The sequence below is a fragment of the Etheostoma cragini genome, chromosome 18 (assembly GCF_013103735.1).
Source record: "Etheostoma cragini isolate CJK2018 chromosome 18, CSU_Ecrag_1.0, whole genome shotgun sequence".
In the NCBI taxonomy this organism is placed as follows: Eukaryota; Metazoa; Chordata; class Actinopteri; order Perciformes; family Percidae; genus Etheostoma; species Etheostoma cragini.
In genome coordinates, this window is record NC_048424.1 from 13,397,832 (window position 1) to 13,412,409 (window position 14,578).

General features: G+C 39.4%; 1 protein-coding gene across 6 annotated transcripts; it reads left to right on the forward strand.

Annotated features, from left to right (window-relative positions):
* The first annotated feature begins 1,254 nt into the window (after nt 1-1,254).
* LOC117961670 (triadin-like) lies at nt 1,255-14,167 on the forward strand. 6 transcript variants are annotated; one of them, XM_034900506.1, is made up of 6 exons: nt 1,255-1,736; nt 7,506-7,704; nt 9,776-9,817; nt 12,756-12,863; nt 13,007-13,138; nt 13,849-14,167. In XM_034900506.1, exons 2-6 carry the CDS (start codon nt 7,518-7,520, stop codon nt 13,869-13,871), a joined length of 492 nt encoding a protein of 163 aa, XP_034756397.1. In that variant the 5' UTR covers nt 1,255-1,736; nt 7,506-7,517; the 3' UTR covers nt 13,872-14,167. The 6 variants fall into 6 exon arrangements, with proteins under 6 accessions (XP_034756397.1, XP_034756402.1, XP_034756400.1 ...); XM_034900509.1 differs by having other exon boundaries at nt 1,260-1,736; nt 12,816-12,863; XM_034900505.1 differs by having other exon boundaries at nt 1,264-1,736; nt 13,007-13,168.
* Nucleotides 14,168-14,578: the final 411 nt, after the last annotated feature.

The window sequence follows — 14,578 nt, forward strand, 5'->3', positions numbered from 1 at the left end:
GTGGCAGCTATCTGACAAAAAAATGAAAAATCTAAACGTGGCATAACAGTAAACAGTTATTGGGTTGCTTAGCCAAGAAAAGAACGGAGACAGATATGTGTGACACACATGTGGCAAATATGTTTGGCTAAAGGCGAGGTAGTCAAAACTTTTCTGGAGAGGATCCAAAGAAACTATTACAGTAATAGTACTTGGTCGGGTCTTGCTTTTAAAAAAAGTGAAATGTAAAGTTCAGCCCCCACCCTAACCCAGTCATTTCCCTACATTCCTTAACTTTTAATTGTGTATGGCTTTACAGACTTTAGGAACTGAATTTTACATGTTGCATCTGCATGTGTGTGTGTGTGTGTGTGTGTGTGTGTGTTTGTGCGTGCGTAGGTGTGTGTGTTAGTTTGTGTTGCGTTATGTCTTCCAGCCCTCGGCCCCCTCTGTATGCCCTACATATAAAGCAGTCCAGTCTAATGTTAACACCAGCTGCTATCTGTATCTCTATTTATAGCCCTTGCCGCGCAGGCTCCCAGGGCAAGACTGGGGGTCAGGTTACTTCTTCCCACTGCACAGAAACTCTTGTTTAAACTGGGCATCAAAAAAAGATTGTGACAGGACTTAAGAACTCGCATGGAGCTCGACTAGATATGTATTGCTTTATTTACACTTCACTCTGACCTCTATTTGACGAGGTGTAAATATTCGAAGGAAATATGCTTTCCCTGGAGAACGTGTAAGAATAGTTGGAAGAATGACTGGCAGATTCAAAAGTTTAATGTTCTGAGTACTTACAATTTCAAAGTTTTTGTCAAAGGCACAAAGTGAATAAGTTTGGTCTCCTGTTGTGTAACTGGTAGGGTTGTTTTTGGAGGACCCACCATCATACTAAAGCATGTAATCAATGAAACTAAATCAATGATAGCACTTCTTCAGTCACTTCACAGGTGGGAGGGAATTGTCTAGATATCTTGGCAGGGGACAGGTCCGGTATAGGTGAGGTCAGGAAAGGAATGACGGTCCTCTCAGAGGAGGAACACTGATGTAACATCAGCTGTAGGCTGCCTCTGGCTGTCTCCATCATTAAAACATGATTAATACGCTCTGTGTTTCTGAGAGACACACACACACATGGCACAAGAGACTTTTTCACCCTTTCCTCTTCACTTTGGTCTTTTCTCTTCCTCATTTTCCTGAATCTTTTGCTCCTATATCCCCTGTTTTCTTCCACTCGACTGTCTCCCCCCCCCCGTTTTCACGTCCACTATCTCTCTATTTTGGACCCTCAGAGGGGGCAGGGTGACTCTCAGTATGTCAACCCCTTTTCGGTCTCTCTCTCTCTCTCTCTCTCTTTCTCTTTCCGTTTTACTGTCTAGCAGTTAACTAGCTGGAACTGATCAGAAACTTTGACTCTTGAACACAAGCTGAATCCTTCAAGAAGAACTTTGAAATTAACAAGAACAATAAAACATTCAAAGAGCTGTTTTCTGGCGTTCCTTCCAGTTTCTCCTGTGGGGAAGGTTTTAGTGTATTTTTAGACCTGCTGTGATCCAGCTTAACTACAATCGCTGTACGCTTTCTGCCGCCGGATTTGAGCGTTTTCCCTCAATCGTCTTTTTCTCACAACCAACCGGGGCCAAAGAGGATTTAACGAAGGAGTTACATGTGCGTTTCTATGGTAACGGTGCATTTCCAAAGTCTTTGAAGGAGTGAAGGTTATCACTAAACATCCAGCAAACTCAAAGCCCAAGGTATTGTAAAAATCCATGTCATTCTGGCTGAACTTTATAATAATGATCTGATACTGAATGCTGAAGGTCTACGTAGTTATTCCTACTTGTTCTCATTTACAGTATCTACTTAAGGTTAGCTGCTGAGGATATACTGCCAAACTTTACAAGGTGGAAAACAGCAACGTTAATGGTGTTTAAGGAGTTTTAATATTAAGGTCAAATAAATCAAAACTAATGAACATTTGTGTTATAATCTAAATGTCAGCTAGAATGTCTGTTGTTTTCTTCCTTGGGTGTGCTGTACACATTAAAGTGCCCATATTATGAAAAAGTCACTTTTTCTGGGAGTTGGGGTGTTATTTTGTGTCTCTGGTGCTTCCACACGGATACAAACCTGGAAAATAAAACAAGCCATGCTGTTTTGAGTGAGATATAGGTTTCTGATTGTCCTCTGCCTTCATTCTCCGGGTGAGCTGTTCAAAATCAGCCTTTTACTGACCAAAGTTGGAGAAAGAGTTATTTGGCTGAAGTTATCATTACCTAGCTGACGCGCATGTGTGACTCCCAACAAAGATAGTATAGAAGTGAAATGTCTCACTCTCCAGCAAAAACAGACCAAAACACACAAGGTGATAACAAATATGGTGTTTTTTGAAAATGAAACTATGTAAATTACTCTGGTACAGCCTCAAAATACAATTATGAACCTGAAAATGACCATAATATGGGCGCTTTAATGTATCACTTACATTGTGATTTTATTTCTTTTACTTTGTAGACTAAATAAACTGAAAACACAGTGTCATTGTGGCTGTTTCAGCAGGTTCGTACAGGATGCACTGTCCTCCTGTCTGAATCTGCCATGAGACTCCAATAGGAATCTCCCCAATGTTTCTAGTGGAAGTGGTAGTGCTTTCAGCCCCTTTTCAGAGTTTTTAGGGAAAATCATGTTAAACAAAGTATTAATCTATTAAATGCCACATTGTATCCTTATATTGCCGATTGCAGATGTTTTTTGTTGACTATAAGCATATCAAGTGTGCACATGAGATACAACATTTTTAAATTATCAGTTGAAAAGGTTGTTAACTCTGACACTTTGTCAGTAGAAAATGTATAGAAATAGCCACATTTTCACACGTAGAGTATTGCTTGGAACTCACTCTTTATTCTCATAACACACCTGTTAAACCAGTGGTTTCTAACCTGTTTGGCTGGTGACCTGTACAGTACTCGTGCTTCCTTAACACAGATCAGGGAATGTGGGCATGATTTATGAGCAGTCCAAACACTTAGAGGCTTGCAGAGTTGGTAGCATTCAGCAATTCATGAGAAAGAAATAATATAATTTTTCTTTCTTGTCCCTTGTGTCATCCCGGGATCTCTCGGCTATGTCTTGAGATCCCCTAAGTTGGGAACAACGTTTGAAAAAAACTCGCTTTGATGTGATTTTTTGACGATCAATAATGCATTATCTCTCTTTTATTTGTTTCCTCTCTTTTGACAGTGCATTTATTTCCCTGCTTTCATTGCCTTTGCACATACGCTAAGAAATATTTTATGCTAGGGGTCTGGGGCCCTCAAAAGGGTCTCAAGATAAATCAAAAGGGTCGTAACAGGAAACGAAAGAGGAAAAAAAGACATGCTGGTCGTGTGTGGCGTTTTTGGGAGTCTTTAGAAATCAACCTGTCATATTGTTTAGGTATGAGGATGTGTTGTATGACTCACACTCTCCACACTGCCTATGTTGCCTTTCATTTGCCCTCAAACACCAGATAGTAGCCTGAACCCACATCGTTCTAATTCTATTCATTCCTTTGGTGTGGAGAAGGCAACAGCAGCAGTTGGTGTCCTTGTGGTCCTTGAGTGTGTGTGTATGTGTGTGTGTGTGTGTGTGTGTGTGTGTGTGTGTGTGTGTGTGTGTGTGTGTGTGTGTGTGTGTGTGTGTGTGTAAATCAGGTCAGCACTTAACAACAGGTGGTTTGGGTCATCAGGACAAATACATACGTACTGCGAGGGGGAAATGTTTGCAGACTGTGACTCAAGCTACTATACTGTAATTAGATGCTTGGAGAACAGTGGTGAAGTGGATGATAGCCTCTTTGCTCTGCTGCATGACATTCAGACTGTGCTCCAACCTTCTGTCATTGTAACATCGTGACTGTTTTACCTGCTGTGGATCAATGTGTCGGCCTGACCAGCCGTTGCTAGGCCTTCACTTAATCAATGCCCAGCACACACAGATCAATGGTTAACTTTCTTGAATCACACGCACACAAATGCATATTTGAGTGTGCGTGGGCAGAATGATGTTATATTGATTTTGTAGTTTATCTGAATACAGCAATAGAAAGGTCAGCCTAAAACAAGCTGCTGTATCAAAACGCATCTATTATTCTCACTATGCAACCATCCTGGATCACATTGTACAGTCGATGCATAGATTTTTTTCAGTTTGTATAATAGAATTGAAAAAATAACAGAAAGGTATACATGTGCCATTGGATGTTTTTCAAACTGTGACGTTGGAAGGCTTCAGCCAATTACGTAAACTCTACAAAGAATTGGCACTTTTTTCATATGTGAAATCCTTTGTGCATTGCATCGTAGGACACTTGAGGACTAAATGTTAACATATTTCAAACCTTGCTGCATTAATTCTGACCATTCTCTCTCTCTCTCTCTCTCTTTCTCTCTCTCTCCCCAACTTTCTGAAAGTATTGTGACAGTGAAGTGTTTTCAAAAGTGAGCAGAGAAACACTTAGAGGCGTCCATTACTGAATAACAGGGGCCCTATGTCAAAATCTTGTTGTAAGACTTAATCATTTTAGTTCATGTTCCGCTCATTAGGCCATTAATGAATAGTGTAGGTTACTCCACAAACAGCAATATCGCTAATAAACACAAATATCCACAGATTTCATGACGTTTGTGATTGTTACTTGTTTATTAAAAAACATCAATGGTGGAATAAGCTGTCATAAGAACAAAGCTTATTAGAAAATAGGCTTTAAACAGTGCAAACAAAAGTTGAAAAATTAGACTACTCACCACAATGAAACGCCATAATGAAAGGGCAAAATGAAAAAAAATCCAACGTCTGCGTGTCCCTGATAAACAGACTCTCTGGCGCTACAGCTAACCCCAATTTGGGTTAGCGTTCAAAAAAATGTGCGTTGCTTTACCGCCTTGCATTGCAGTGTCTTCAGTCACATAGAACAACTATGACTTGCTTACCCACACCGTCAACTGCTGAATATCTGATGTAATTACATGCATATCTGAGACATTGCCAGTGCATCATTACGGCACCAAATTAAAACCATAGATGAAACATCATGCAACAATGATGCCCCTGTGTAAAATAGTAGTTTTGATGGTTGAATATTTGAATAGTTGACTATTCTGGAGTACAATATTGGTCTCAGGGCATATAATTTAGCTGCCAAGTGTAGCGTGATCAATTTTTCATCATTGATGGGAACTTGGAGGTACACATGCACAGAGGACTGGTTATGGGTTGATGGAGGATTTAATGATGGTCCAACATCAATGTTTTGCTATTGGGCCCTCGAAAAGGTTAATCCAGCCAACCCAAAGAACTCTTGCTTTTTGCATCTAGCTCGTGTACTTGTTGCTGCATTCACTGTTTTATAGTCTTGTGCAGATGAGCACACCACCTGGGTTTGAGCGCAAAGGCTATATAACAGGCTATAATATGGGCAATTTACTCATCGAAGCAACTGTATTGAGAGAAAGTCCATATTAGTATAATGAGGAGCGAAGGAGCAACATTGTCACCAATCAACACTCTGCTATTAATTCATAGTGAAGATGAAAAACATTAGAGGCCAAACCGCCACCTAATTGTGTCAATGAAATTGTCATAATGACTGGTGTAAAATGCCTCAGCTGGACCAGTACAGAGCACACAGGACTCACATGGATCTGCATCCTTCAGGGCCTCATTAATACTATCCAGAAGGGCAAATATATCAGTCCCTATTTGAATTAAAATCTCCACAACAGTGTAGCTATCACTTTGTGTTTGCAGATAAGCTGCGTCTGAGGCAGGCAGAGAAACAGAAGGAAAAATAAATCATCTCAGGCGTTTGTCGCAGCACGCCGTCTAATGAACACAAACAACCTGACGCAGGCACATAATCATGTTATGGCGCACGGCCCCGCCGCCATACAATGATGAAAACTTTCTTGGTGAAGTAATTTGTCTTGTAGAGCAGATTTTTCAAAGTGAGACAGAAATTAATCTCCTCATCACCTCGGGTATCTCTGTCTGTCTGTCTGTCTGTCTCTCTCTCTCTCTCTCTTTTCCTCTCTCATCCTCATCCTCACACAAGGAAAAACATACTTGAATTATTCACTGAGCACAGCTGCTGTGTGCATTAATCAAAAAGACATGCTAATATGAGAGCAACAGACAGGCATGTTGTACATACTGTGGAGGCTACTCAGATTAAGCACACTTTAAAGTTACACAAATTTGGTTTAGTGGTGAATCTGGTGGGAGGTTATTAATATCAGGAGCTTAGTATCAATACCACCATTAGCTGTAACCTTATGTTTTCATACTAAAGACCTCACAGCCAAGAACCCCCCCCAACTCACAGGTTGTCTTCCCAGGTGTCCTTGTGCAACAGAAATCTGCCACCAATGGCAGAAAATTTGAACTTGGAAAACTTAAAAACTTTGGAGAACTCAGAGATGTCATAGTGACAAACCAACAGAAAAGGATCCACTGACTACGTAGTTCTTGTCGGCTCCACGTAGCTTGTTCAGTGACGCTTCAATCATTGCTTTGGTTTTCCGGTTGGCAACTCAACTGTTTTAGTTAGCTCCAACCGCAGCAGACAGCTGTTTTTAGTAAAAATCTGAATTCTGATTGGTTTCTCTGCACGTGCTAGATGTCTAAGTTCTCCAGATCAAGTTTAAAGCTGATAATATGTCAACGTTTTTTCTAGCTTTTTTCGCTGCCCCCTAACTAATTGACTAATAAAATCAGTGAATGCACGTTTAACCCTCATGTTGTCCTTGGGTCAAATTTGAGTCAAATTAGGGTTTTTTTCACACAAAAAATGGGCCTTCAAAATAAGTGCTGAAAATGTCAACATTAGAAATATCAAAGAACTTTGGAAAAATCAAAAAAGTAACCACAACATTAAAAAAGTGACAAAAATGTCGGAAAAAGCAATAATAGTGTTGAAAAAAAAACTCTTTTTCCCCACGGTTGACAAGAAGACGACACAAGGGTTGAAGGGGTGCTCCCCCAATTTTGCAATTACAGACAAGAAGTTTTTGACAGAGAGCCTAGAAGCATTCTGACCACGGAGGTTTGGGCTTTTTATCATTCACTTTCAAATCACACTTTAATGAAATACTAAACTGGGATATTAACAATGTTTATCAAAACAGCAATTTTTAATTCCAATCCAATTACTCTAATTTCCTTGAATTAGCTTTTAGCTACGCATGTTAGCTAATTAGCTATGACATCGCACAAATCAATTAAGATTTGTGTGATGTCATTTAACTTTAGTAGCAGACACAGGCTTTTTGGGGGTTTCAACTGAATCTATTCTTGCATTTTCTTATGGCATTTTTTTATTGTGGTTTGAAAGCCTAACATTTTCTTCAGTCATCCAAAAACTCCTCCACTTTTCTTTAGGTCCCTCATCCTTGCTCTCTTCATCATCTTCCTTTGCTTTTTGTAATCGTGTCCCTCTGCCTCCCTCTCTCTCTCTTTGCCCCGACCCTTCTTCCTGTACTCAGCTTTCCTCACCAATGAGCAGTCAAGCCAACGGCAAGGAGGCGGTCCCTCCAGCTCAGACCAATCAGAAGACATTTTTGGATGATGTCATTTTGACTTTCAGTTCTCCGATGGCCTGGCTTCTGGTTGTGGCTCTGGTCATCACGTGGTCGGGAGTCGCCATTGTTCTTTTTGATTTGCTCGACTATAAAACTGTGACAGGTAATCCCTCATTGTTGATTATTTAAATTTGGATTGTCATTTTGATCTTTCAATAGATCGTTTGCATTTCAAGTGAAGGTTTGCCATCAATTTTACCATTCAACAATGAATATAATTCCATCATGATGTGATTATGATGTGCTTGTAATGTTTTATTATACATAATGACATGTTCCTCCAACTCATTTACACCCATTCTTCACACATCACATATTAAACATCCATATTGCATCTGGGCATTTCAGGCATTTTTGAAGCAGACTTCAAAAGTGGACGTGCTCTCATAAAGGTCGTCATTTTCAATGTCCGTGTGTCGAGTTTTAGGAAACACACGGCATCTCGTTTTTCTTTTCATCACACAACATTGTGGTGCTGGTTATATTGAAAGTGGTGTGTTGTGTGTTTTCCTTCACTTGACAGATGGATTATATGAAAATGACACACCGTTTTTAGAGTTATCACAATCATATCTTCACCTAAACTCTCAAATGAATCAGCCCCCCAGTTGATAATTTATGTACAAGTGTAGAAATACAGCTGTGTACATTCTGAGGTCTAATTACTCCCTCTCATTTTCAATGCCATCACGGGTAGAATGGATTGAAAGGACACTTTCTGTTGATAACATGCATACCAATGACACACTCAAAGGGAGTTATTAGTCATCATAAAAAATGTAGTTCTGATTTAATCTAATTTAAAGCTGGGATTTCTGTGGTTGACATGTAATTCTTTTCTTCAAATTACATTTGTTGCCGACTGCACTACAACAATGAGAGCAGCGTTGTGTCCTCCTATATTTCTAATCTTATCTCCAGCTCATAAGTTAATTGTCTTGAGTAATCAAGTTTCGTTTTCTGTGATCACGGTTAATTCCTTCATTGTCATGAGATAACAGAAAATGAATTTCCATGAGAACGCGGCTATGTTACTGATTGATTAAAGTAAATGCTGCAGTCAAGATCTCCTTCAAACGTTTTCTTTTCCGCTTAAGACTGCCTACTCACATTGTGATCAGGCTCACAAGGCTCTGCTCGCCCGTTAATTTGTATCTTGAGATAAAAAGAAACGTCTGATTGCAGCACAACGGGAGAAATCAAGAGAGAACAAACGTGCATGTTGTTCAGCAGAACAAAATCTGGGATGATATCTAGCCAAAGAAATGAAACCCTGAACAGTTTTTTAAATTAGGCTACTTTACACTTAGAGCAAAAGTTGATTGTCAGTTCTAGCTCAGAGGATGTTTCCCAGATCAACCGGAGTTTAAAAAACCCAAATAAAGAGAGCAGAAGGTGAGGGACACCCGACCTAAAATTAGGGACATCTGGAGAATTGCTTACTCTCTCTCTCTCAAATTGCTTCACCCCTGGGTGGAACCTCCAACGGCACCAGAACAATAACCGTAAATGAAACGTTAGTATAGACTATTCGGCACTAAATCTATAAGAATATAGACAATGTTCAATTACTAGACACAATTATTTGCCGGCGTGTCAGATAGAAAATGTGAAATTTGTCTACAGGCAAGCGTTGAATATTTACAGTATGGGGTTTCAATAATGAATGGAAATTTGTAATAAACATGAACTAAGCTTTTTTTTAAAGTACATTGCCACTGTCACTATATTTAGTAACAAATTCCATTGTTCTATTTATTGGAAATGATAGGAAAATCTTTCAGAAAAATGGACTTCAGTCCACACAAGCATACTGGTAAAGCATTAGGATGTAGTGATCTAAACAGACCTGACACCCAAAGGTCAAACTGCCTCCGATCTTCCAACCACACAACAAGAAATCAATCTCTTTGATTTTTTGTGAATTCCAGTGTGTGGTTATTTTACTGTGATGAGGACCTGTCAATCAATTCTACTGCTCCCTATCACTCCCACCACTACCACACATTAATATTTAAGCTATTTGGACTATCCTACAGTGGAAGGATAGTCCTGCCTCACACATCCAACAGACCCATCTTTAACTCCTCTCCTCACTCTCCTCCTTCCTTCAACCCCACCCTTCACATCTTCTCCATCCTCATGCTGTCAATCACCTGCCATCCCATCCAAAGAGTACACATCATACTGTGACGACCCCGTGTGTTTATCTTCTGGTAAAAACGGCAAAACCCCTGACAGTTTGGCTGCACTGCATGCTTGGTTTACCGCATCGCTTGCCCAGCACCAGGGATGATGAAGTTATACATGATCCTTGTCTAATATGTGTCCAGTATTTCAAACACAAGCCTCTGTTTGTGACAAGGGTAAATTAACACTAAAGCAGCACACATAGACCGCTAATATTATATTCAGTCTGTGCCGGCACACGTAGCATATATGGTGCTCTCTATTGGTTGAAATGTATGACAAGAACATGCTAACTTACACCACTGTCCCGTTACTTACAATGAGTGTAAATGCTAAATGTCAGTAAGCAAGTCAGTTACAGTAACAAGCTCATTTAGCTCAGTAGATGTTGTACCTTTGACTGCTGTCTCAAAACCATCTGCAAACCTTTTCCCTTTTATGGAGCAATTAACATTAACGGAAGGTTTAATGAAACTCCTCCAGCTCTCCGTTCTCTTGAAGGTTGGCATTGTCAAGATGACTTGAGTTTAGGGACGTGGCTGTGCTAGCTCAAGTGTTCAGGGATGATTTACCCTTTAAGCATTGTTTCCTGATGCAAAACTTTTGTTAACTTAGTTACTGACATGTTTGTTCTTGTCTGCTGTTAAAATGCAAACTGTTTATAAGCCTGTCAGCTACAGATGGATGACATATTAAAGGAAAAAAGAGAGAGCTGTCTGACAAGTTCCTCAAAAATCTCCCAAAGGCTCACAACTCGGTAAATTGGCATCTGTGTGACTGTTCCACTTCACTCACTCATTCAGGTTTTCCTTTAATTTGTCACCAGTCTGTGTATTCTCCATCCCTGTCTTTATGTGCATGACAACTCAAAACGTGTGTCTGCATAATCTGCATTACTAGTGGGAAATAGCATATAGGCTACATGTGTTTCCTCTACCTGTGATGTGATACACAAGCTTAAAATAGATAAAGGTATTGGGTTACGACTGTTGTGTATAATGACAACATCAATCTGTCGGCCTGTTGGAGATTGAGTCCCTCAATGACATTTTCTTTATTTCATGTAGCGATATCGAGACAATTTCAAATCTTTTCCCTAAGTCTACAGAAGTAAGATACATTTCTCCCAGGGCTAATGATAGTGCTGGGCTGAGGAGTAAATGCCCACAGAAAGCAAAGCGTCCCCTGCACATTGCAGTTATCTTCCATTCTTTGAAGCAAATATAGAATTTGACAATGACAAAATGCTGGGCTGCATTTTTAATCACAAGGCTTTTCTCCATCATGACATTTCAATAGCGGGCCAGTGTGTGTAAATGAAACAGCAAGGAGACATTCTCGGACAATGAAGAAAAAGTGCAATTCTCCTTGTCGCGAAAGAGCTTGTGTGTGTGTGTGTGTGTGTGTGTGTGTGTGTGTGTGTGTGTGTGTATGTGTCTGTGAATGGGGAACAATAGACATTCACACTAGGCATATATATGTATACATACGTACATGCTGTATAATATTTCATTGTGTTTTATCATTTAGATGTGGCTGCTAAACTGCACATAAATAAAAGCAGGTAGAGAGAAGTAGGCAGACAACAGACACAAAAGAGCCCCAGGATGAGGTAATGGAATAAGACTGAGACAGAAAATAGATTTAAAGAAAGACAAGAGAAGAAGATACTCGAATGAGAGAGATGAACAAAAAAAGACTGAAGGTAGACAGGTAAAGTGGAAGAGAGACTGAATGAATAAGTAACGACAATGAAAGGACAACAAAGAGTTAGCGGGGGGAATGCTGGCCTTCTATTCCTGGTGTCTCTGTCTGGAGTGCCAATCAAAGAAATGTCAGTGCATTAATCAGCTGTTTATGAGGATCACTTATACAACTCCTCCACACTGGGCAACAAACAGGCACAAAGCTTCTTCCACCTGGGAGAGGAACTGTAAAAAAGATAGATTAATGAGAGCAGCCGCTGGGAAAACGCCGGTGTGAGTGGCAAAGAACCCTTCATGTAGAAAAATTAAATAAGCATGATAGTTTTAGATTTAATTGTGCATCTTGGCTTTGAAATGCCTCCTTAACCGTTGAACCCTGACTATACCCACTGTTGCCCTTTAGAAAGGATTAGTTAACAGCTGTATGACTAATTAATAAAGCAGGTACTAATGCTGTGAAGGTCAGTCATGAGCCATTAAAAAGGAAGAATGTTGGTGGCCTGGTTAGACATGAATTGTCAAGATATGAATTAATTGTCAAGGTTAACTTTTGAAGATGGCATCAAGTCGTCAGTTGTTGTTCAAAGTCAGCAATAAGCATTGCAGGTTTCAACAACAAAGTATTTGTAATTATACAAGTTATTAAGTCAATGAAAAATGTGTATGATTAGCCATTAAGTCTGCCCTTTTAAATGTAATAATGGGCATTGTTGCTGGGGGAGGAAGCCCAAAATCCATCTTTATGTTGTCTTATAACTGATTTATAAAGCCTTTACATTTGTAATTAAGCATTGATAACGGTATTATTTCCATCTTATAAGCCTTTACAAAGGGTGTGAGTTATTAGAAATTGTGTTTTTTGGCACGTGTTTAAGGTCGCAGTGTCAGACTACTGAAGTGGAAACCAAAAGTTACGCTTTTAAATGAAAACGCTGCTGAAAACTTGATTGCGTTGTTGCCGTTCCTTGCTGTGTTCTCATCCGGCATGTCCTCCGCATCATTGAGAGATTCAGTAAGTTCTAACATGTTCTGTAAGTTGGAGTTTGTTGTGTGTGTGATGTTTTTTTAATTCCTTTTTTGTCATGTTTGCTATGATAGCAGCAAAACACTACATCTAAAGCTGTTGGTGGCTGTGAATGATTGAAAACATGAAGGGCACTGCTCATTGTTCTTCTGTGGAACTTTATCCATCTTTACGGATTCTCCCGCCTGTGTGTCTTTTCTCCTCTCTGCATCTTTGTCTTTGTCTCTCTTCAAGCTGTACTCTACACTTCCCATCACGATGTCTCTGAAAACGTCGTGTGTCTCTCCTCCCCAGGTCTCCCTCCGCCGTCTGCCATCGCTAAGAGAGGCTTGAAGGCCAGAGGCACGCAGTTTACTTTTTCAAGTTCAATTTTACTCGTTAAAATATCTATCTAAATATATTTAATTACGTCCCATTCGACTCTGCTTTACAATATATTTGTTTTTGTTTTCTGAACTATTGTTCTATTTCTTTATTCTTTTTAGGTGGTTTTCGTCCAATAAAATCAAGCCCTGCTGGAGTCCCAGTTGATGTCACAGCTCAGGAGAGCACCGATTGGTTGGAGATGATGTGGACTTTTGCAGCCAGTTTGGTGGCTCCTGATGAGGAGGAGGAAGGTATTCACCAGCTAACTGAAACCATCACATGTAAGAAAACATCCCCTCATACTAATGAACCATTTCATGACAAAGACTCATACCTAAGACTGTGAATAAAATGCTTATCCCCGGACATCTTATTCGAGACATAGCATTTACATGCATGACATAATGTATGAAAATTTGTAACGTTCTGAATTAAGACTGTTAATCAGCATGACATTGTATTGAACAGCAAATGATATGCCCATGATTACAATCCAGGCCATGCAGATAGATGATGAAGCTGTCAGAACGTAATCACTCACTCACTAACAGTTATAATGAATACGATGCCCTTTTAACCCGCTAAATGGTGTAACTACATTAGGCATAAAAATAAACTTCCAGTCTCATCTTCTTCATTAAATTATCAGAACCAACGGCCCATTAAAAATACTGCTAATTAACTGTAGTGAAAACTTTAACTGGAGAGCTAATACATTTCACAATACTTTCAACAACATCTAGTAGCTCTTATTCAAGTGGCGGAAAGATGCGTTAGTCACAGTCATTTCAAACACAAGAAGCAGTTCAGTTACAGAGGTACAAGGTCAAAACAACAACAGAAATAGAAGAAAGGATAATCATGTCATGCAGGTTGCCTACATGTCTATGCCTACAGGTTTGGTTTAATATTTAAACCTCCAATGACTGATGTACATGTCGTTTTCTTTTGTGAACTTCAGCTTTCCACTCTGAGGAGCTCTGAACAAGAGGAGCGTAGAGGGAGGACAAGAATTGACGGATACTATATGAAGAGCTGGAGAAAGAAAGAAAGAGCCAAAAGAGACGAGTGTCTGACTGAAGTGGAAGAGAGGACGTAAAGAGCCGGAGGAGGAAGAGAATGAACAGTTTGTCACAGTTATGTTTCTTTATGTCTGTCTTTGTTAACCGGAATGTGATAAATAGAAATTTAAAAACTTAGCTTTAGTTTCTACCTGAGTGTAACACCATTTTGGTCTTTAACTATATCTGTTTTCTGCACATTGTTTTGTGACTGCTTTTAAAAAAATCAACAGTGTGATAATAATGCTTATTGCAATGTTCCTCTAAGTTCTTTATACTTTTGATGAGCTGCATCCTGCACTACTGTGGAGCCCTGAAACTAACTAAATATCCAAATTAATGTAAAAGAGAAGGAAATTCTAAAAAGAAAGATACATCTACAGCATATGCCTACCTTTTTTCTTTACTAATCACATAATGAAATAAATTGAAGCTTGATTGATTTCAGTCTTTCCCAGGCTCACTTTATTTTAAACACTCATTTTCTTCAAACATCTGATTCTGTATTCTCCCCATCCTCCATTTTACGTTTTCCTCACTTTGTTTCTAATTTTCCCAATGGGAAATGAGTTCAAAAGAAACATAATCCATTACTTAGAATCAGTAATGATCACTATTTTTTTCTTTTCA

Excerpts from the sequence above, each read along its gene's own strand:
- LOC117961670 (XM_034900505.1), top strand. The coding sequence starts at position 7,518 with ATGAGCAGTCAAGCCAACGGCAAGGAGGCGGTCCCTCCAGCTCAGACC. Across the intron at positions 7,705-9,775 it reads CGACTATAAAACTGTGACAG|AGTACACATCATACTGTGAC; the intron begins GTAATCCCTCAT and ends TCCCATCCAAAG. Across the intron at positions 13,169-13,848 it reads GCTAACTGAAACCATCACAT|CTTTCCACTCTGAGGAGCTC; the intron begins GTAAGAAAACAT and ends TGTGAACTTCAG.